This window comes from Ictidomys tridecemlineatus, chromosome 8 (genome assembly GCF_052094955.1).
Source record: "Ictidomys tridecemlineatus isolate mIctTri1 chromosome 8, mIctTri1.hap1, whole genome shotgun sequence".
Lineage (NCBI taxonomy): Eukaryota > Metazoa > Chordata > Mammalia > Rodentia > Sciuridae > Ictidomys > Ictidomys tridecemlineatus.
This window is the reverse complement of record NC_135484.1, coordinates 21,225,961-21,250,039: the sequence shown is the minus strand read 5'-3', so window position 1 is coordinate 21,250,039 and position 24,079 is coordinate 21,225,961. Positions and strand designations below refer to the sequence as shown.

General features: G+C 41.6%; 1 protein-coding gene across 7 annotated transcripts in view; it reads left to right on the top strand.

Moving 5' to 3' along the window:
• The window catches only part of Utrn (utrophin), a 508,932-nt gene that overhangs the window by 37,786 nt on the left and 447,067 nt on the right, over positions 1-24,079 (top strand). The window contains exon 1 of one of the 7 annotated variants that reach the window (XM_078018964.1): positions 5,883-5,949. The exons of 2 other annotated variants lie outside the window; for them this stretch is intronic. In XM_078018964.1, coding sequence (XP_077875090.1) covers positions 5,898-5,949 — 52 coding nt within the window. In that variant the 5' untranslated portion in view covers positions 5,883-5,897. Of the gene's footprint in view, positions 1-5,882; positions 5,950-19,138; positions 19,315-24,079 lie in introns of those variants that run through there. 4 more of the 7 variants (XR_013424804.1, XM_078018965.1, XM_078018960.1 and 1 more) reach the window with 4 other exon arrangements.

The window sequence follows — 24,079 nt, the reverse complement described above, 5'->3', positions numbered from 1 at the left end:
TCCAGGATGGTAATAGGGCCTCCTGATAACAATTTGGGACTGAAAAGTAGAAGAAGTTTGGGACTAAAAACTAGAACTTTATTTGAAAGTCTCTAAGTTGCGTGCTTTGACTCCCAGATTTTTCCCTTCTTCCCTTCCTGCGTGGGAGATGGGAGATTTATATATTATCTATAGAAATTGAACTCTAACTTGGAACCCATGGCCCAGAGAGAATGCAGAGGATTAAATGACCTTGCATGTCCCCAAATTCCTGAAGCCACATGCCTCCCATCACCAAGCACCCCAATTAACAGTTGCTATTATTGTGAGAACAGTATAGTTACAGCAGATAAGTTGATTATTTTCTTTTGAGCCCAACACTCAGAAGGTGACCCCTAAACCCACAGAACCTTAGACCTGATTTTTTAAAATATTTATTTTTTTTTTTAGGTGTAGATGGACACAATGCCTTTGTTTGATTTACTTATTTTTATGTGGTGCTGAGGATCAAACCCAGGGCCTTACATGTGCTAGGCAAGTGCTCTACCACTGAGCTACAACCTCAACCCCCTTACACCTGATTTTTTAAAAAATCTTTAGTAGTGGATGGACATGAAACTTTTATTTTATTTACTTATATGTAGTACTGAGGATTGAACCCAGTGCCTCACACATGCTAAGCAACACTGAGCCACAATCCCAGCCCCTTTACACCTGGTTTTGAAATACTAAGGGCTGTCACCAGTCAGCAGATGTGAGGAAGGCTTTCATCATTAAAGCTATACCAAAGCAACAACAGCCACAAGAAACTTGAAGGAAACAGGAAAGTAACACAGTAAATATACTGAGAGAGATAGGAAAATAGTTACATCTTTGAAACAAGAACACAATGTGATTTAAAAAGAAATTTTTTTTTCAGAAAATAGGAAAGAGACTTTAGATATTCAAAAATATGATCTCAGAAACAAAAGTCTCAATAGAGGCCAGATTTGTGGATTTTAAAAAAGGTAAATCTTGGCTGGGGTTGTAGCTCAGTGGCAGAGCACTTGCCTCGCCATGTGAGGCACTGGGTTTGACCCTCAGCACCACATAAAATAGAATAAACAAATAAAGATATTGTGTCCATGTGTAACTAAAAAATATTTTTTAAAAAAGAAAGGTAAATCATTAATTATTATTGAAAGAGTCTTGTCAACAAAGGAGCAACATAGCTGGGTGTGGTGGTGTACGCCTGTGATCCCAGCTACTTGGGAGACTGAGGTTAGGAGGATTGCAAGTTCAAGGACGGCTTTGGCTACTTAATGAGATGTTGTCTCAAGATTGCAAATTAATAGCTCCATAGTAAAGCACCCATGGGCTCAATCCCCAGTACCAGAGGGGACCAAGGTGCACTATAAACATAGTTACCTTAGTCGACTTTGTGTAACTGTAACGATACTTGATATAATTAACCTAGAAGAGGTTTATTTTAGGTCATACTTTTGAAGGTTTCAGTCCATGACTGATTGATCCCATCCGTTCCTTTTGGGCCCCTGGTGAGGCAGCCCATAATGGCAGCAGTGCATGGCAAAGCTACTCAATGGCTGAGCAGGACAAAAGAGTCTGAGTTGTCCCAGTAACCTAAAGACCTCCCACAAAGCCCCACCTCTTAAAGGTTTCACCACCTCCCAATAGAGCTCTCCTGGGTACTAATCCTGTGTGGGGCATTTAAGATTCCAATAATGCAGGTGTGGTGGTGCACACCTGTAATCCCAGCAGCTCAGGAGGGTGAGGAAGGAGGATCGTGAGTTTAAAGCCAGCCTCAGCAACTTAGGAAGGCCTTACACAACCTAGGGAGACCCTGTCTCTGAATAAAATATAAAAAAGGGCTGGGGATGTGGCTCAGTGGTTAAGCCCTCTGGGTTTAATCCCCAGTGTGTGTGTGTGTGTGTGTGTGTGTGTGTGTGTGTGTGTGTGTGTGTGTATAATTCATATAATAATAATAGTATTTAAAAATGCACAGACTATTGTCAGAATAAACAGCTAACAGAGGAAAGGGGATGCCCCCTGCCCCACCCCCGCAGAGCAGGACTGCCCCAGTCCTGCTGCTTTTTGTTTTAGTTTTGTCTATTTGATTAAAAAACAAACTATGTACATTTATTATTTATATAAAAGCTGAGAAATATGTAATGAAAGACTTAATTTAGAAATCATTTTGATACATTTTATTTGATAGTATAAAAAACTCTATACAATATTACATTTTGGGTGATCACAGACCTTGTAAGATAGTCCCCTAATTTTTTTCCTGTGGCTGTCTTTTCTCAGCTCTGATTTCTTGCTGTGGTTGTTCTAACATTTTCTATACCTTCTGCCAGCCCCAACAAGCTCTGTGGCTTTAGAAATCACCTAAATCATCACATCATGTGTCTGGGTTGTAAATATTCAAATTCTTTTGAGACAAGTCTCTCTTCTCATGTGTCAGCCTTGTACTTTCCACATTGCTCAGGGTGATGGGCATATTGTCCATTAGATGTTTCACACTCATGGTATATTTAGGTCCTTAGGGATGGAACACAACTGTGAGGCACTGAGAATTCTGAATGAGCAGACTTCCAAGCTGAATGGTCTCTTTCCAGCATTTTCTGACCTAGAAACCAGTTTGAGTACTGAGTGGCCGGCTGCTCTCCCCTGGCACGGATGACTGTGGACAGTATTGTGGTATCACAGACCCTCAGAGTGTTATAGGTGGAAAGATGCTTGAAGGGACCACCCTGTCCAATTTCTTTGCTTTCTCATGGAGGAACCTCAGTTAAGGAGCGGCCGGGGGTTGGATGGGGAGACAATTATTTTCTCAAGATTGAACTGTCGCACTGACATGACAGGGCTCCCAGATTCAACATTCTTTCTGTGTCTCCGGATGACGTGAACCTCAAGGGCACTTCTTACTCTCCTTCAGATCTCATTCAGCTGAGGATGGTTGTCTGATAGCTTTGTCCTTGCAAAGCAATGAATGCTTGCATGATTTGCAGCAAGTATTCTGATAGGAATGGTGTGTGACCTCCTAAGAGGAGTTAGGATTCTGTCTACAGTGTGGAGCTGAGGTGGTCTGTTAATATCATGGAGAAAAGTGACATACCTGTGAATTCAAACTGGCTAACCGAGCTGACTTTGGGCTTGAAGTCTAAAGTTTCAATTCGGTAAGACAGGGAGATGAGGGAGAGGAGAAATGAGAGGAAGACACAAGGATCATTTCCTTCCTGTTAATTTCCTTTTGGCTGGAGAGAGTGAGAGAGTTACTAAATGGAACGGGAGCTGTGGAGGGGAACTGGCCAAATCCTGTCTTAAGTTGTTTAAGAGAGCTGCTAAACAATCCACTCTCCTGGAACAGTTCCAATAGTGCAACCTGGGCCGGTTGACTGCCCTAGTTTGATCCTGGGCCTTCTCTGAACCTCTCTCCTGGTTTCACAGCCCCTGGATGGTGCCCATTGGCCTTCCAACTCCATCCAGGCGTGGCCTGCCCCTTCCCGTCAAAGCTCTCTTTTCATTGGAGCCTGGGGGTATTAATGGCTGAGTAAAGCAACTCACAGTCAGAGGCTAGAGGTTCCTGTTGAGCCCTCTTGGTGGGTATGTGCAAATTATTGCAGAAATAGACGGACCAATTCCATTTTGAAGGTTGGAACTAAGAAGATGTGGTAGAAATAGAAATGGGATATGTTTGCTAGCACAATCTGTCTGCCATTCTCACTTTGCAAACTTGGGAGCTTAATGGTTCAGGCATGAGTCTTTTCAGCAAAAAGTGGGTGAGGCTTCATCATATCAAACTATTCTTAGGAGTGTCGCATGCCTAATAGCTGACCGGTTTGGTCACTGTTAACCTTGTTAATGCCCCTTGCAAATTTCTTCTTTTTTGTAGTTGTGTATTAAATCCAATGATACAAATAATGTTATTCATTGTAAAAATAGATTTTTAATTTATTAGTTCTGTTTATTTTGAATTGTCTTTTAGAAGTTTTTATTCCTTTGCAGAATGAGTGGAAAATGTGTTCAATTCATTGAAAACAAAATATGTTTCTTGGTGCATCAGATGTTTCTAATCTCATGGTAGTAATGTAGATTAGGGGCTTTTATTCTTTATTGTCATCTCTTGCTGCCTCTTTTTCCTGTAGACCTCTTTAGCAGTCTAGTGAAGCCGGACAAATATTGTTTAAATGCACAAAATAAAATACATGTGCTACAAAGGAAACAAATTATATTGACATGTAGTAATCAAAATACTTAAAAAGTCTGTGACAGATAATATTTGTGCTTTGTTAGTGTATTTCAATACCAGCTCTGTCAGCTCTTGCTGTTGAAATGGTGATGAGCCAGATGATTTTTTTCCCCCCAAGGTATCTGCTATAGCTGTAAGGTGCTGTGAAAGTGTCTATGATTTTTGTTGGTGATATAGTCAAAGGAAGTATTAACAGTATGTTTTGTGGCAGTCATGGTGACTCATACCTGTCATTCCCAGGTACTCATGAGATGGAGGCAGGAAGATTGCAAGTTTGAGGCCAGCTTTGGGCCATCTAGTGAGACCCTATCTCAAAATGAAAAAAAAGCAAAAGGTCTGAGGGTGTAGTTCAGTGGTAAGGTGCCTCTGGTTTCAATCCCCAGTACAAAAAAAAAGTTTGTTTTGTGATCTGCCTTCACAATGAAAGATGATGCAAATTTCTGTTAGAGGCTGGTGAACATATTGGATTATTTTTCATGACAAAGTTCATGGACCTCCTGCCTTGTAATAACCAAGGTGTACATGATGGGTTCAAGTTAGCTTCTGTTTGCTCGGGGCCCGACTGTGGCAGCAGTGTGTTTCAAAGTGTATTTTTTCAGAGATCACCATTTTAAGTGGAAATAACTCTTGGGTAAGTGTCCCCAACACCAGGCCCTGGACTGGATGTGACCAACAGAATTGATGAACACAACCATTATGGTGTCTGACTTGAATGCATAGCAGAAGAGACTGATATCAAGCTGCAGAATGTACAAGAAGCCTCTTAATTGTGGAGGGGATAAACATTCTGACATGCTGTAATGGTGAATTGCAAGGGGACCTTGCTGGGCATGGGATGAATGGAGGTGATCAGGGAAGGCCCTCAGAAGGGAGCCATTGAAGTCAGTACCTCAGTGCGGCAGAGCTGGGCCACAGAGATCCTTAAGCAGGCCAGGGACTGGGCTAAAGTGAATGGAGAGCTGTGTGTTGAGAGGGATGGAGAGCTGCAATTTTCATTTCACCCAGTAGTATTTCTACTCCTGATTGAAGAGGCATCGTTTTTACCTTTTAGTTTGAGACATGTATTATTTAGCACATTAATGGATGGATCACTAAAAGCTTTAGTGATTAGTTTGGAGTCTATAGCATTGAAAAATTGATCTCAAAATTTATAAGAACAAACTTTCCTTGCAAGAGTTTGAAACTGAAAAAGCAACTTTATGTTTTTATTGTTAAATTCCTTAACGTTTTTCCTCACTCAGATTTTATTTGGCTGAAATTTAGGGAAAAACCTAAGGAGAAGTGAGGACATTCTTGGCTTCTACATATGCTGAGCCATTTGAGCAGAGGTGTTTGTATAAATGCATACCTTGCTGTCTTAGGCAGATAAGGGCTGTCACAAGTCTGGATTTTAAGGGGACTGGTTCCTTGTCTGGCAGAGACTCCGAGCTGCAGACCGGGATTGGGTTGTGCTCAGAGGGAGGAATGTGGCCATTCTGGTTGGAGCAGTCAGGGAGGGACTCATCTCTCCACAGTTCCCATACTGTTTGGCCCTGTTTTTCAATTTGACTCCTTCAAAGCTCATTCTCCAGCCGAGGGGTACACATATCTTTGTGACTTCAGAAAGCATGTGCTGCTGGTTTGGGAATCTTAACCACATTTGGAGGACATGCTGAGCCAACACGAAATGGAAGTGCTACCTGATTCCACAGGTGGAGCCTGCAGAGAGGCACAGTCAGGTAAAGGAGACTCGCTTAGAATGTTGCGGTGGCTTAGATTTTTGTTCATGTGTTCATTGAAAGGAAACTGAGGCAGGACTCAGTCAGTCAAGACTCATTGTGAAAATTACTGAGCAACTCATTCTAAATGATTTTCTCCTCTGGGTGAGCTAGGAATTTTTTAAAAAAACTTTTTTTTTTTTGAGGCAGGTGTGGGTACCAGGGATTGAATTCAGGGACACTTAATCACTGAACCACACACCCTAGCCCTTTTTAAAAGGGTCTCACTAAGTTGTTTAGGGCCTGACTAGGTTTCTGAGACTGGCTTTGAACTCAGTCCTCCTGCCTCAGCCTCTTGAGTCGATGGGATAATCAGCATGTGCCCAGCACCTGGCTAACATTTTCTCTTTGTAATTTTATGAAATATGTTAGTGACACAAAGAATTTAACAATGTTGGTTAGTAAAAACATTTTGGAACCATGATTTACTCTGCTCAGTGGACTGGTGGTCTTCTGGGGCAGGACTGTTGTCAGAGCTTCGTACAGGGCCTGGGGCATTTCACGCAGGTTTGTTGTCTGTGAATGGATTGGGTCCAGTGTACCTTGATGTGCTATAAAAACAATTCTACTGTTTCTCTTTGATGGCAGAAGATTTGCTCAAAAACGTCTGTTGTGTGAAAATCATGTGGGATAGAAATCATCCTGGCCCTGCCTCCCCCAGGAGCTGCTGCTGTGATGCTATTCCAGTCTCCCACCAGGGAGGCATGAACCAGGGCTCCTGCCTTCATTTCATTTGTCCATTTTTCTCTTGGCTTGGAGGCTTGCTCACTTGCCATTGATTTCATCTCTGCTGGTGTCATGCTTCTTGATAGGCTGCTTGGAAACAGACAAATGAAGCAAGATGCCTGCTTACAGCCTTTCGTTCACAGCAGTTGAGCACCATGTGGAAAGAGGCATGTGAGCAACACATCCTAGACTCTGGGGAGCCTGGAATGGACCAGTGGTTTCTGGAGGTTTGCTCTTCCTGGAAGGGTCAGGGAATGTTTCCCCCAGAAGGGACTTGGGAAGTGACAGAGAAAAGTGTGAAAGGGAAGAATTCCAGGGAAAGTGAGTTGAAGGCAGATGTTCAGTGAGTCACCGGGTCAGATGGCGGGTTCATGTTCATAGTACACCGTCTCTCTCTCTGCCATTGCTGCATCTAGTCTCACTGGCCTGCTCTCAGCTCCAGGGCCACCTCTGCTTAGAGGCTCTTCCTCTGCCTGGCTGCTGGCCCCAGCTCTTGGCCAGCTCCTCTCCTCTTTCTGGATTGGCCTTGAAGTAAACCGTACCTCCTTGGGTCTGAAAAGGATTTTATCCTGTTCCACCCCACAACCTGCCTGATGTTTGCCTCAGTGCTCTAGGTGACTTTAGGGTTGGTGGATCTGCGAGGCTGTGCTGGGACAAGATGGTCTTGCTCACTGTTGTGTCTCAGTGCCTGTCCTGTAGGATGATAGATACCTGGGGGTGAATGAAAAGCTGTCACTTAAAAGACAAAAACCTGTCTGTGGACTTGCTGTTCTTGTGTATTCCAGACATTTTGGGTACTTAGGCTCTTAGGATCTCAGCTGAGGATTCAAGATCTTTGGGTGTTATCTTGAGGCAGCTGTTTTGAATCTTGGAAGAAATAACTTGGAAAAAAAAAGGATTTTTAAATTTGTATATATATAAAGAAGAGAGAAATTTTTGTAACACTTATGTTCTAAAAGAAAAATTAGCTGGGGTGATGGTACATGTCTTTAATCTCAGTGATTGGGAGGCTGAGGCAGGAGGATCACAAGTTTGGGGCCAGCTTCAGCAATTCGGCAAGACCCTGTCTCAAAATTAAAAATCATTAAAAAAAAAAAAAAAAGGAAGAAGAAGACAACTTAGGCTGTAGCTAAGTTGTAAAGTGTCCCAGATTCAATCTCCTGTACCCCTTTCTTCAAAAAAGGAAAATTAATAAATTTAAATTTAAAGAATATTAAATAAAGTCATTGAATCAATTTATTCTTTATAGGAATTTTACGCAGTTATTCATTACATTGCATTTTATATGTTGCTCCATTCTCTGAAACATCCTGATAATTTGATGACTTATTCTCATTTGTGCTCTGAATACTTCATTCTTATGTCATTATATTTTTAAACTATTTTAACTCCTTCACCTATGTAATCCTGATGTTATCACACTGATATTATTCTTTTTTTTTTTCCAGACCAGATTCTAGCAAACATTCTGTGTCTGTGGGATGAATTTAATTGCTATTTTCTCTACTGTTTCTGTTTTTATTGTTCACACTAAGGCTTATTTCAATATTGTCTTATCCACATTTATGTTTTTTTTTCTTTCTCTTCTCTCTTTCTTTTTTAAGCTAATCAATGTATTTATTGATTTACTAAAAAAACAATATTTTTGTAATTTCATTGTTTTGCACACTTGTTTGTTGTATAATACATATTTTCAAACATCTTTTTTAGATTCATAATGCTGCCTTTAGCTATAAGGGTTTTAGACAAGAACAATCAATGTAGGTCACATATTTTAATTATGTAGTTTTATACATATCACATGTGGTCCAAGATGTTTACCATAACATTATAACCTGATTTTTTTTTTGGTAGATGGATACTATATCTTTATTTTATTTATTTATTTTTATGTGATGCTGAGTATCAAACTCAATACCTCACACATGCTAGGCAAGTGCTCTACCACTGAGCCATAATCCCAGCTCATAACCTGATTATTTTTATCATGTGAAATAAGATTATAAAACAAAATTTATTTTGGACATTCTTCAGTGTAGTGGGTGGAAAATGTTCTGTTCAATGGCCTATTGAAGAAAAGGAATCTCAAACAGTGGATTGTTTAAAAGATTGAGATTGTGGTACCCATTTGCTCTTCTCCTTGAGAATTCCCTGCATAGCCCTTTAAGTCCCAAGGCACTGAAACCCGGCTTCCCAACTTGGATCCAGGATGGGTAGTTTGCATCTCATTCCGGGGTGGTGTCTCTTGTTCTCAGCATCTCTTTCAACTTTTATTCTGTTCTTGGAGAGATGGGAAAAAAATACACTGATACATTAACCTGAAGGTGAGATTTTGCTTATCTTTATTTCTGAAGAGAATGTTCTGTTGCTCTTTTGTTTCATTCTCTAATTTCATTTGTTCATTTATTCCTTCATTCATTGTCCAGCTGCTATGAGCAAGTTACTGTGCTCGTCTCTGGGCATTAGAAAATCTTGTATGATGACCAATACCTAAATTAGTTCAGGGTCAGTATTTTAGAAGAGGATTATGTGAAAGAAGTTGTATGTCAGCAGAGATTGTTTTGTTGTCTGGTATTTTTTTTTTTTTAATATCTATACAAAATCGCTGCTGGCTGGAGAATGATGATGGTTTGCACTTCTGACATCACTACTAATGTTGGGCTTCTGTGCTTGGGTCTTGTGCTGCAGGGGTGCTGTGCGTCTTTATTTCACCGGAACTCTGCACCTGTTGCTGGCTATTCTTGCTGATGAAATCCAGAACCTACTTTCATTTCCTTTTCCTCCCCCTCTTTCCGGTGTGTGTGTGTGTGTGTGTGTGTGTGTGTGTGTATGAGAAAAAGACAGAGAGAAAAAAAAATTATGTGAAGAGAAACCATCTTCTTCCATCAGGGCCAGGATTTTCATGCTTTCGGAAGGAGAGTGTTGACTGCTTCATTCTGGGGCTGAAAGACTCATATCTGAACTGTTTCTAGAGGCTGTGCTGTGTGTTTGGGTCAGAGTTTGGAACTAGTATGGGATTGTCAGGGTTTTTTTTTTTTTGCAGCAGCAGCTGATGCTACCTGATACCTGGAACTTTCGTGCTATTGAGGAACAAGTATTTCCTCTTGGCATTATGTGACTTTTGGCTCTGACTCTGAGGAAGGGGAAGTATAGTGTTGTATCACTTACTTTCATAAAAATAACTCTGACATCTCCGGACCTCATGCAGGTCCAGGGAACGTTCTTGAAAGCCAGGTTGATGCTCTGGAAGGCACATGATGCAGCAGAAGGAAAGGTCACTGGGCTGGGCCCTGGAACAGAGTTTAAGTCCACTCACAGTATGTGCTTTACCCAGCGCCACGGAACCTCAGTTACCTCATTTTCCAAGTGAGACTCAAAATCTTGACATAGCTTAACTTCTGAGAATGTTGCAGGCATCAGTGAAAATAAGCAGGAAGACCCCTGAAGGCCAGAGATCCCTAAAAGACTAGCAAGCAGCAAGTGATACACACCAAGAGCCAAATAGGAACTCTGGTCCTTCCAACCCTCCCCCAAATGGGCCGCCTGGTCCAGGAAGCTATTGGAGTCCAACATTCCTAATTTAATACCAACTTTATTATATTTGTCTGATTTATACTTTTAGATAAACAGATTTACTCATGGGCATTCCATAGAGGAGAAAAAGGTTTTGGGAAGTGGAGCTTAATGTGAACCGGCCCATAAATAGTCCCAGCTTGCAAGCTCAGGACTGATTTGTCCACCTGGGGATGGCCCTGGAATGGGGCCCAGCTTTGCTTCTGGATCACCTTGTTTTCTCTTCAGTACCTTCGGACATTGTTTCCGAGGTCCCTCCTTCCATGTGCCTCCCTCTTTGTGACTCCTAGGAACACTTGAATCACAGGCTGGTGGTGTGGTTCTGGCCTTCCTGTTCTCACCTATTTACTTAGCCTGGGCCTTTCTTTCCCCTGTGGCAGGCTCTGGCCTGTCTTAGTACTTGAACCTGATCCCCAAGGCAGTGGTACAGCAAGTGCCTCCATGCTCCCATCTCTAGAACCTGGTGTGAGTCACTTGCCTGCCCTGGGAACCAGTTCTCTTCCCGGCCACACTGTGTGGAACAGAGTAGGTCCCAGCAAGCCCGTCAGTTAGCTGACTGACTCTCACAGTGCCCCTCTCTGGGACTTGGGCCCTGGGGACCTACTGTGTGTCTCCTGGCTCACACATGACCTCTTGAGCGATGGCCTTGATGCACTCACTGTTCAATTCCCATTTCCTTCTTGGGACCTCTATATCCTGTTGGAAACCTTGGGACGGATGCCAGGTATTTCTGGGATCCCCAGTGACTTGTGTGTTAATGTCTGCGTCTTTCCAGGAGTCAGCATCCTCAGATTTGCATGAGGACATTTGCATAAAAAAAGAAATCACCCTGTGGTCAGGTTGAGCTGTGTACTGGTGCAGGTGTATGTGACTGCAGTGGGTGGTGCCCAGTGGAAGCCCGTTCTAAACAGACAGTGCTGCCTCACGGAGTGGGGAATGGCATGGTGACAACTTTGAGCCACCTGCCAGTATCTCCATGGGCCAGTTGAATGAATGACAGTAAACAGTGGCCAGGACCTGCCAGATCAGTATCCTTAGCTGCAGAGAGCCAGTGGTGGAGACTGTCACTTCACGTGACTAAGAAACTATGAGGAGCACCCTTATCCATAAGCAACACAATACTTGGTCATTTCTCCTACCACATTATTATTGCTAGCAACAGACAATAATCTGCTTCCTTCTCTTCTTCACCCCTTACCATGAAGTGAAAGTTGTGACATTCTCTAGAAGTTGGAGTTTCCTTCACAAAGCCAACAGATGGGCTTCAGGAAAACTCCCTTGCTGTCCTTTGCTCCACAGCCCAGCAGGTTGCTCACGAATCTATAAAAACAACACACAGACAGTTCAGAAAAATCACCTACACTTTAAGAAAAAAATTCTAAATTTCTTTCCTTTTCAATAAGTATTTTTTATTTCTTTTACTGTCCTTAAGTAACTCTTCTTGCCTCCCGAAGAACCCTGCCAGTGGCCTGCCTTCCTGACACTCGAGTGAGGTATTTGAGCTGGAGTGGCCATCCCAGAGACCCGTAAGCATTTAGCTTTGTGGGTTTCCTTCCAGGGTCGTTGCAGATGGCATCCTGCTTTTGCAAAGTGGTGGCCTCACTTGGCTGCACGCAGCGTTGGCCTGCTTTACTGTGGTCGAGGTCAGCCACTGGATGTCCATCTCAGTGGGTTTCAGGCAATTACCACTTGTTTTGGAAGCAACACACACACACATGCGTGCCTACACACACACACACACACACACACACACACACACACACACACACGCGCGCGCGCGCGCGCGCCCCCCCCCCCCACACACACACACTCACTCTGCTGTGAGAGGAGGGCCAGCCTGGGCTGTACCAGCTTCCCCCTGAGAGCCCCTGTCTCCTCCCTGGGTGGAGGGCGGAGCTGCACACCCTGCCCTCTGCCTCCTTCCACGTCACTGTGGATTTGTTGGGATCGGTGTCTACCTCTTCAACTTGCTGCTTTCCTGAGATAATTGTAAGAAAGGATATAATTTAATCCTGAAATAACGATTTCTAGGAATTTTCCCTTTAATTTGTTATTCCAAGTAAATACCTTTAACATTAGAAAATAAACCTTACTACCTCAATGTGGTTTCCCTCCTTGTGTTGGCCTGTTCCTTAAAGTGTACACCTGAGATTGGCCTTTCTGTGGTTAAGGGTGATTTCTAAGGTTTGGTGGTGGAATCTTTGATTTGACCGTCTTTAACATAATTTTGTTGATGATAATGTCATTGGATTCTATGAGTACACTAATATGGAAATAAAGGCATGATTTTAGATTTTATTTATATCTTAGTGCTCTGGAAAAATAATCTCATGAGAAATAACTCAGCCCATTAAATAACATCCTTGACATTACTTTTTTGGGTCTGCTTGTTTTTAAAAAAGTTTTTCCAGACTTTTTTTTTTAATTATTGTTTTAACCATATCAACAGTAATATTTTTAGACATGTTATTAAAATCATGCAAAAATGATTTTCCATGTTGACATAGAGGATTTTGTTAATAATCTTTATTGTGATCAACTGACATGCCCTATGAGTATTTTAAAAGCTGTATAATCAGCCCTTCATATCTTTTATTTTTTTTGTACAGTTGGGTATTGAACATGCAAGGCAAGCACTCTACCAACTGAGCTATATCCCAGTTCAGCCCTTCATATCTATGGGATTCATATTGATATTCATGGCTCCTACTGATCATGGTTCAAAAATGTTTGCAAAAAAAATTACACTGTAGTGGACATGTGGAGATTTTCTTTTTTCTGGTCATTATTCTGTAAACAAGACAGTAGGAGAACTATTTATGTAGCATTTCCATTGTAATAGGTATTATAAGTAATTAGAGATGTTTTAAAGTTTGTGGGAGGATGATCATAAGTCACATGGAAATACTATAACATTTTATAAAGGAACTTGAGCCTTTATGGATTTTGATATCTGCCATAGGTCTTGGAATCATCCCCTGAGATTCCAAAGTATTCTAAAAAATATTACTCTGATGAAAATATTTAAGAGGGTTAATTAGCTGGGCATGGTGGCACATGCCTGTAATTCCAGTGACTGGGGAGGCTGAGGCAGGAGGATCACAAATTCAAGGTCAGTCTCAAAAGCTTAGTGAGACCTGCCCCTGGGTTCAAACCCAGTTGCTAAACAAATACATAACTGGGGTTCATTGGGCCCTAAGAGTCTTGAGGACAGACTATGCCTTGTTCATACTTGTAGCCTTCTTCAGTGTGGCGTTATGTAGAGGGTCAGTGCAGTCAAGGGACATGGTTCAGGTTGTGGGGAGCTAGGTGGAGCTGGTGAAGATTACCCTCCATCCTTACGAGAAACCATGAAGGATTTTGGAACTAGGAAGTTCCAGGTGTTTTAGAAACATCACTCTGGGGGCTCCGTGGGAGGGTGAATTGGAGTGAAGAGACCCTGGAGGCAGGGGGAACCCTGTAGGTGACTTTGACCTGGAGACCAGGTGAACAAGGATGTGGGAAGGGTGTGTGGGAGGAGGGCAGGGCTGTGGACTGCATGGTTGCCAATCCATGATCCTTCATCTGCCGTTACAGAAAACACCCTTTTAAAAAGGGCTCTGGAACTGAAAAGGTATTTTCTTTGTAGTTGATTTGGCAGTTAAACCTGAGCTTGCCCTGAACTGGTTTGGTGGCAGAGCCTGATCCGACCTGCTGGGATTCTTTCAAAATCCTTTCGGATCCCACTCACTGTTCGTAAAACATATTGACTGCAGAAATACTGACGTGTTCGATTAAGGGAAACTTCCCTGGATTGTGCAGATTTCTGTTTCTAATATAATCCATGAATCGTGCTGTGCATCTTTTCTGAAATGAGAAAGATTCTAACTCAGCGCTCTCTGGCCCAAAGTTTGGGTCTAGGGTTTTCGAAGCTCTTTCACCTGTATCTTTTTCCTGGTCATTATTCTGTAAACAAGACAGTAGGAGAACTATTTATGTAGCATTTCCATTGTAATAGGTATTATAAGTAATCTAGAGATGTTTTAAAGTTTGTGGGAGACTGACAGATAAATGAGAATCACAAGTTCAAAGCCAGATTCAGCAAAAACAATGTGCTAAGCATCTCAGTGAGACCTTGTCTTTAAATACAATACAAAATAGGATTGGGGATGTGGCTCAGTGGTTGAGTGCCCTTCAGTTCAATCCCTGGTACCAACACACACACACACACACACACACACACACACACACAGGGAAGAACTGGGAAAAAAAATACATCTCCTCTGGACGATTCAAAGGTGAATGACAGCATCTCATTGACATGAAGAGAAGCAACACTTTTTGGAGGGCCAGAAACATTCATTAGAGATGCCACGATTCATCAAAAATCATGTATCTTGGATTGTTCGAGTGCTTCTTATATGTGGGATTTTGGATTTCACAGCAGTTGGAGCAATCTGAATTACATCTGTAGATAAGTTCTTTGTATTGCATTGGTGTTGATTCTCTGTTTTCTTCTTTATCCTCTGATTATGTAAGAGTACCACTGGGATCCTGAAGGAAGGGCATGTGAGAATTCTGGGTACAACTTCTTTTTAAGATTATTTCAAGGTAGAAAGTTTAAAGGAACGAGTAAAATTGTCATCGTATCCAGGGTGGCCTCCTCCCTGTTGCTTTGAAGTCTCTGTTAGCAGGAGCCTGGTTTTCATGCAAAATTAAAATTCTAAAAATGCTTATCAAGTAAAATTTCAAAGTCAAATTTCCACCTCCTTCTCTCTCTCTCACTCTTTTTTTTTTTTTTAGGCTAATCTGGTTTGTATCACAAGATTAATGAAACATTTTCTGATTTGAGAAAAATGTTTGACTCCAGTTTAAGTGCATATAAAGAGGACTTAGAAAACGGAGCCAGTGGTGTGTGGAGTTCTTGGGAGGCGCCGCATTCTTCCTTGCATTTCATCTCCCTGGTGTTGGAGGGTGTGGTTTGGCACTAGCTCCTGTCTGCCGCTCTGCAGGTCAGGAGTGGGTTCATTAGTTTGGACTGACAGTTATAATACGATGTTCAAAGCCAAGAGGGTTTGCAGATAACAGGAAGAATGACAAAAATGTGTACCTTCGATAGCCAAGTCAGCTGGCTTGGGTTGGGCCGCGCTGATGCTCCTGGGCACGGGTTTCCCTCAAGGAGAGAGGATTCCTCTGGAAAGCCATTGCTTCACTCTTTCCCTTCTACCGCCTCCTGTGGTTTCAGCTGATTTGAGACTCTCTCTACACTCTCCTCTTTTCTTTCCCTTTTGATGAGAGTAGACGAGGCTGGCAGCCAGTTGCTGTTGAGCTATAATAGAGCTAGTGATATGTACAAAATTTGATTACTTCTGTCAACCCCAGATTGAATAAGAAAGTGCATACTCTAGACAGATACTTGCAACATAAATGGTCTATTGATTTCACAAGGACTAGAAACGAGGCCACTGTGTAATCTAGCAGAAGAGCAGATCTGTGAAGAGTGGATTCTGATGTCACATGGGTTTTCAAAGGTGCCTCCTGCTAGATATTTTTAGAAGAGCCTTCAGAAAACTTTTGGTAAACTGATGCTAGCTCCTGATTTTCTTCATGGTCAAGGTTTGAGAGAGATTCTGGGGAAGCCTGTATACTTGTTCAGTGGTCTGCTTTCCCTGTGTAGAAGCTAGTTCAGAAGTTATGCGCTCTTCTTTGCTCCTGAGCCATGATGACATTTTCTCTTAGTTTAATATGAATGTTCTAGAAATTTCCCACAATGGAAAGTTCTGTTTGACAGAGGAAAGTTCATCGGTCAGTTTCATAGTTAGCTGTATGCCAAGAAGTAATGAAAACAATGAGTTACATAGTACAGCCTTGGGACATGGAAAAGTTTTTAGGGGATGGATGAATTCTATTATTATTCCATGTTGTGAGGCCTGGGGCTTTACAATGGAATATTTTTTTAAAAAAAGTTTTTATTTTTGAAAATTTGTTCCCTTTTGGTATTTTCTTTGTTGTATATGGATTTTGTTCTGTTGAGTTTTATTTTAGGGGTTAAAAATTTAAATCCCAAATAGGATGTTTTAGGAAAGAGGTACTTAATATCATTATACATAAATCTATTCAAACAAAGTAAAATCTGAAAAATGTGATAATCTCTTTGAATAGATTTTAAAAAAAGAAAGAATTACATCTTGCTTTTGACAGGGAAGGGGAAATTTTTGCTAGGGTCTAGATCTTGACTTTTTAATCCCCACCCCACCCCCTTTTTTTTGTCACTAGGGATTGAACTCAGGGCTACTCAACCACTGAGCCACATCCCCAGCCCTATTTGTATTTTATTTAGAGACAGGGTCTCACTGAGTTGCTTAGTGCCTTGCTCTTGCTGAGGCTGGCTTTGAACTCCTGATCCTTCTGCCTCAGCCTCCTTGGCTGTTGGGATTATAAGCGTGCGTCACTGTGCCTGGTTTGTTATCCCCTTGACTACCTTCAATGTTTGTGAGATTCTCCATCTTGAACCACATCTGGCCTAAAATTTCTTCCTAAAAATAATTCTAACTATTTACTCACAAAAGGATGCTTTAATTGGGCTTATTTCTATATATGAGATATATACCGAAAGAGAGGTGGAAAAGATGGATTGGTCGTGGATTGAAGTGTCATGTTTATCTTTAGGATTTCATTTTCTTAAGAGATTTCAGAAGCAACCCTCTGGTGAGGAGGTGCTTAAGCAGCCCCCTCCTGGAGATGCAAACCTGAAGGCCCCTGATCTTCTGTGGGTAGGAACCTGGACAGCTATGCCAGTAAAAATGCTGGAATTCTTTGATGCCTGTTGCAACTGGCCACTGCTAAAGACAGACATAGCAGGATATTGTGTGCGGTTGCCAAGGTCCATTCTGATCAGATGGTGACCATATCTTAGTGCTCATTTTGTGTTGTTTTGAATATTTAGTTCTTCCTTTGAGAACAGGGACATTTCAGGGTACTGATCAAACTGGGCTTTGGTAGCCACCAAGGAAATGAAATGACATTGAGATGCTACTTCATACCTCCTAAGATGGCTATAATAAAAAAAGAGACAGCAACAGGTGTTGGTGAGGATATAGAGAATTTGATGAATATGTACAAAGGTACAGTTTGGAAAACTGGTAGTTCTTCAAGAGGTATGAGCATAGATTTACCTAGCAATTCTATTCCAGGAGATGTAGCTCTAAGAGAAATGAAAACATATGCCCACATATAAGATGTGTTCGCAGATGTGCAAAACATAAAAAGATTCATATTAGCCAAAAAGATGGAAACAAGCCAAATATCCAAGAACTGATGAATGAGTTGGTAAAATTTTATTTTATCTGTGTAACAGAACATTATTATCATCATTATTAAAAGGGATTTAACCCAGCCCTTTTTATTTTTTATTTTGGGACAGGGTCTTGCTAAGTTGCTTAGGGCCTCACTAAGTTGCTGAGATCCTCCTACCTCAGCCTTCCAAGTGCTGGGATTATAGGCTTGAGCTACCATGCCTGGTAATGGAATATTATTCAGTCATTAAAATCAAACACTGATACATATTACAATGTAGAATCTTGAAAACATGCTAAAAAATATGCCAGTCATAAAATACTGTATCTTGAGTTTTCATTTATATGAAATATCTAGAACAGGCAAATCTGTGGAGAACAGAAGTACATTTTAGTTGCTGCCTTGGGAAGGGGGTGGGGAGAGGGCATGAAGGTTGTCTGCTTTTTTTGGGGGGGGCGTGATGAAGTTTTCTAAAATTGATTGCGTTATTGCTGCATAGTTCTGTGGATGTGCTGATCAGCCTTGAATTATACACTGTCAATGGGGAATTGCATATACCATGTGAATTGTATACCCATAAAATTGTTACCCATTTTGGGCTTAAATTATTTGACATAATCTGAATCACTGTACTTTCCACTGTGCCTCTCTATCCTCACAACATATCTATGAGACAACAAGCCGAGGTCACTGTCCCATTTCACAGATTCAGAGGTTGAAGCATAAAGAAAATATTTTGCCAGGGCCATTCAGCTTCTGCTCTGTAGACTTTTCTTTTCTATACCTCAGCCAGCAGCAGAAATTCAGCAGCCTTTTAATTCCAACTATTCTGCATTCTGATGGGGGTACATATTCAATGAAAGTTTTTGCAATAAGAAGAAAGTTTTTATTTCAAAGCAGAAAAGAGAAAAATCAGATAAAGATAAAGAAAGCAGGTGCAATAATATGAATAATGATGTTTCTTGCTTTTTTTACATATGCGTGGATAGCATGTGCATAATGATAGCAAGAGACTGTGGCAAATACCCAACATAGAATAGTATGGAAAATATGAGTCAAAGTGGTTACCTTTTATCTTATAATTCTGTGTGGTTAAGTTTATTCTTTCCATAAAAACAATTTACAAGGGATTAAGAAGCAATTATTTTGACTTTCATTTCCCTAAGGAATATGTGGACACTAAAGTGAAATAATAAGTCTGAGTTATTCTTTGAAGTACAGTTAATATGTAACCAGACTCTTCAGGCCAATGGCAGAGTCAGGAGGGCAAATGCCTTTATTTATATACCTAGTGGGAGGGATGGGGGTGGGTGCCCCTAGCCATCGGACACTACCCAAACAGGAGGAAAAGTCATCATCTCCCTGTAGTAGATCAGGAACCTTCAAAGGCCCTTCGCATGACTTAGAAAAGAAAGAAAAACAATAACAACAAAAAAAACTACCTTAGGAGTTTTCACTGACTGCAGAGTGTAACTTCCTGTCTTGTCTTCAGGGGAGGTTGGGTTAGGTTTAGTCAGATCCTCTCGTGGGAAAAATAAAAGCCACCAAAAAAAAAAAAAAAGAAAAAAAACAGGACATCCCAGTGTGCAGTTCGCAGTCCGCTTTGGTTGTCCACTTCCTCTGCATCCTTTTCCTCATCATCTCAGCAGATGTAGGTGATGAGCCGCCCGACAGCCACCGCACTAAGCTGGAAGAAGTGCAGATTTGATTTGCCCGGGCGAGCCGCTCTGCAAGCTTGCAAGCGTTTACCAGGTAAGTTTGTCAACTTCTGAGATGCCTGGCCAGCCAGGTTTCGAAAAGAGGATGTCAGCCAAGGCAGAGCTCTCTCTTTCACTCACTGAGGGCAGGCCCCGGGGCCGGTGACAGGCCCGCCCTTCCTGACGCCTGTGTACCCTGAGCAGGGGAGACCAGCACCGTGGGCTTCAGAATGCACTTCTGAAGGTGACAGCTTGCCAGAGTTATTGGAAGAAGAGCGCCAAGGAACCTTAAATTTGTTGTGACTAGTGTGCTTCGCTGTTTTCAAAGCAGCTTGCTCTGTGTTGGCTGCTCACTGTCAGAGGGAGTTTCCTCTGTGGTGCTGAATATTGATAGACCTCATCCCATATGGTATTCGCTCTCGTCTCTTGGTGGAGAAAGCATTTTATTTTTAAAAAATTTGTAGTTCAGTTCTGAGAAAAGGCAGAATTAGTCATTTGTATTTTGGGGAGGCATTATCAGTGGGGGTTTTGTTTGGGTATGGCTTGTCCAGGGGACATGCAAATGTGTCATAGAGGAGTGTCATCTGTGCTTTTCTCTCGTTAAGTTCAGTCATCCATATCCTTCTTTCTATCTTTCTTTCTTTTTTTTTGTACCAGGGATTGAATCTAGGGGTGCTGAACCACTGAGCCACATCCCCAACCCTTCTTTAAAAGACCTTTTTTTAAATTTAGAGACAGTTTTCACTAAGTTGCTTAGGGCCTCACTAAATTGCTGAAGTGGCTTTGAACTCCAGATCCTCCTGCCTTAGCCTCCTGAGCTTCTGGTATTATAGATATACGCCACTGTGCCCCGCTCAGACATCCACATCTTGTTTAATGGATGTATGTGTGCACTGTCTTATGAGCTTCCTGAGAAAAAGATTCAACAAATGTGTTTTGTTTGACCGTATGGTTCATGAATGAATATTGTCACTCGGGAAAATCTTGTAGGATACTTAGAGTTAAAAACATTTTTCTTTCTTTTTTTTTTTTTGAGATTACTCTTTCCCTTAATGTTTTCCTTTTGAGATCCATATGAATGAGATGGTGAGTGCGTACTGTAAATATCCACAGCACAGAGCAAATTTAAATGAAAATGAATGAAGCAGCCTATAGCTTCTTAGTGAGCTTGGTTTCTTGGCCAAGTGTCACAGGATATCACTGTGCTATAGTTCTCCTCATTGGCTCCTACTTTATTCTCTTTTTGAAGAATGATGTGGCCCCAACACAAAATTGAAATACCTTCCGTGGGCCCAAATTAAAGCCCTATGCTTAGAAGCAGCCGTTGGTTGCAGCATTGTAGCCTTTCTAAGATTTCTTTGTATTCTCACTTAATCCTCTTTCTTTCTTAACATGAATAGTGTCTGCAGTCTTGGCTAGTTTTTGTCTTACTGTCTTGCTACAGACCGGTCTTGGTAGCTAGAGTGGTTGAAATTACAAGACCATTAGAAGAAAAATACAGACAAACCTTTACATAGCAAGCAAACTCAGTGAGTGGACTACAGCTTCAAATATATTTAAATGCTGTGTTGCTTGATTTCTGGTCTATTTAGATAGCATTCTTTCCTCTTCTCTGGCCAGTCAAGGCTTTAGGAAAATAGAAAGCATTTCTTTTAATAAAGTATCTCAGGGCATGTTATTTTAGTAAAAATAGAAAACCAAACTAGTGTGTATACAATATGAAATTCCACAAGGGTCCAGCGTCTCCTCATGGGTTGTTATGGAGCCGAGGTTTTCTTTTGTGTTGTTGTTTGTTTGTTTCTGTAGTGTAGATTTCTTTGGTGATCTTATTAGTGGTAATGATGTTTCATGTTAAAAATAACATTTCACTGGTGGTTAAAGTATTCAGAGGGAGATCAAAGTTTAAAAAAAAAAATTTGAAATGTGAAATGAAAAAGATCCTTGGGAGGCATCCTGGGGCACCTAGGCATCTGTGAATGCCCGGATGATTTGAGTCTGCAAGTTCCCCCTGTTCAGGAAGCTGCTCCTGGGAGTGCCTGCTCCTCGTGCCACCCTTCCTGCTCCCTTGTTGTCTGACTGGACTCCACGTCTGTGTTGGCCGTTTCCTTTTTAGATGGACAGATTAAAAGTCTCAAAACCAAGTATTAGAAACACCGCCGTGCTGAAGACCCCCAGCCAGGAATCCTGATGTCACTGGCCTGAGGCCTTGACTTTGAAGCTTTTTAGAAGCTATCCAAGTGTGCCTACTGTGGAGCCACGGTGGAGGGGCAAAAGGGGATGTTATTCCTCCCCCTCCCACTGACACCTTGGGGAGGAGAGGGGCTGACTGCACTGTAGCCCAGTCCCAGCTGCGGCTGCCAGGCAGGAAGGACTCAGCACCTGCCATGAAAGGCTTCCTTTGGGCAACAGGAGGGTGGGACAGAGGCTTAGCTTCCCTCTGTGCTGTGGGAGGGGGTGGTGTGTTCAGAACTGGGCAGTCATCTGGGAAGAAGCTCTAGATGTTCCCTCTGGGGAACAGGTGGCTCTTCTGGGTATCCTCATGGGACAATGCTGGCTGAAAGCTTTGGGTATTATATATACACACATATATAATATTTAGCACAAAACATGACATTTTAAAACACAAAAGATAACATTTTATAATATAAAATATATAAAATGTTATATTTGAATATGATATCATTTTATATAAAATATTATATTTTATAATTTAACAATTTTGATATAAAATATTTATATTATTTTTTTAAATACTTTCTGTGTTACTGGGGATGAATCCAGGGGTACTATACCATGGAACTACATCCCAAGCTCTTTAATCCACCTGCCCGCCCCCCCCCCCCCCCCCATTTTGAGACTGATTCTCACTAAGTGGCTGAGGCTGGCCTGGAACATTGGGATTTTCCTGCCTCAACCTCCCAAGCACAGGCATGAGACTTTCTGATCGTCTTGGACTGTGTGTGCCGGTGCGTGTGCTCGCACACGCACATGTGAGGGGGAGAGGAGGGAGAGGGAGGAGTGGCCATCTGATGCCACTCTCAGGAGGTTCGCCCTAACTCTGGCTCATTTGTTGCAACCCAGCTGGATGCTGATGTCGTCCATTACTTTTTATTCTTTCACCTATTTGGTCAACTTTGAGCACCTGGTATATATCCTACTCTGGGGAGGGGCTGATGGCAGAAAAATAAAGGTGAGGATTCTTCCCCTGCGGGTGAGGTCCTGGAGAGGTTGCGTGAGAAGGCAGACACAAGGCCACGTGGCGGCTGACCGAAAGGACCGTGGTCATCTGCAGGGGTGGAATAGGATTGAAAAGCATGAGAGGCCTTATATTTGAGAAGGGAAGAGAGGGTGACTTGTTTGAAAAAGACTTGGGGAGTGGGAGATGAGCCATGTGATGAACATGATGCTTGGAGGGTGTGACCTGGCCCTCAAGTCCTGGGCCCTAGCTACCCGCACTGTGGACTGAATCCCTGAGCCTCTGAGATGAGGTCTCTCAATAGGTAGGATTCCCTCCAGGATTGTGGTCAGGATTCTTGGTGTAACAAGTTTTGAAGTATTTTGCAAGCTATAGTAATCGCTCCAAGTTAAAAAAAAAAATTATAAAAATTTAGTAAAAATTATAAAAATTTAATCAGTTAATAATGGGCTTTGCCTGCTCTTTAGAGTCTAGGAACAGGAAATCACACATTATGTTCATTACATTCATTAAAATGTTTAAGCTGGAACTGTGCACCCGTCTTCTTTTTAGTGTATTTTATTTTTCCTTGGCATTACTTGAAAGGCATGTTCAGCAACTGGTCCTGGATCTGTTTCATGTTTTCATTTGGGTTCTCTGACCCCTCCATAGAGGGCACCAGGTGCTTCCTATTCTAACCATTAGCAAATCCCAGGATTTGGTTGGAGAGACATTGAGGGGACTGGTATGACATGAGCATGGTGGTCTCCTCTCTCTTGCCCCAATACTTTGACCTTACTTTGAACAGTTCAGTGAACCAGCAACTCAAGTAGTTTTTTCCCACTGCTCTAGGACTTTCATTGTTTGGAAGAGGAAGCTGAGTCATAGTCCAATTCTACCATTGTGTCAAAGTGAAATTTTAGTCTAGGACTAAAGGAACGTAGGTCACACTTTGTGTAAATCAGACTATCAAAAGGTGGATTATGAGCTGGGCAGGATGAGTGTAGCAGTGGCTATGAAATTGATATGAAGTTCAAGGAACATTTTATTGGAAGAACTTTTTGACCCCAAATCTAATTTTTAGTAATGCTTTAAAAAATCTCTAAAAATACATTAATTATTCAGATTCCTTAAAAAACATTCAATGCAGATTGAAAATTATGCAAAACAGAAAACTATCATTCCCTCTCCCCCACCATAAACATGGTTAATAGTTTTATTTGTCCTAGCTACATTTTTTCCCTATCAGTATGCAAATATAAGGAATATAAGGCTTTATGTGTAGGTTCCCACAATTAAAGTTATTCTCTTTGTACAAAAATTGAAACTATTTTGTGTTGGGGTCATCCCGTTAAAAATATACTAAAAATACCCGTGTACATGTACCTTAGTCCAATGAGGTAATTATTGGCGCATATGCTTTTACAGTTAAATTGACATCCACAAAGGGTAGAGAATTGAAAAGTGGTGGATCCGTGTTTGAATTTGCTTTTCTTTTTTGTGCAATTGAACTTCTCTGCATATGTTTGCAGGCCCTTCCTGTGAATTCTTCAACAAATTGCCTTTTGTCTTTTTCTCATTTTCTTCTGGAGTCTGGATTTCTGACTTTTAAACTCTTCATGATTCCAAAAGATATTCCTACTCC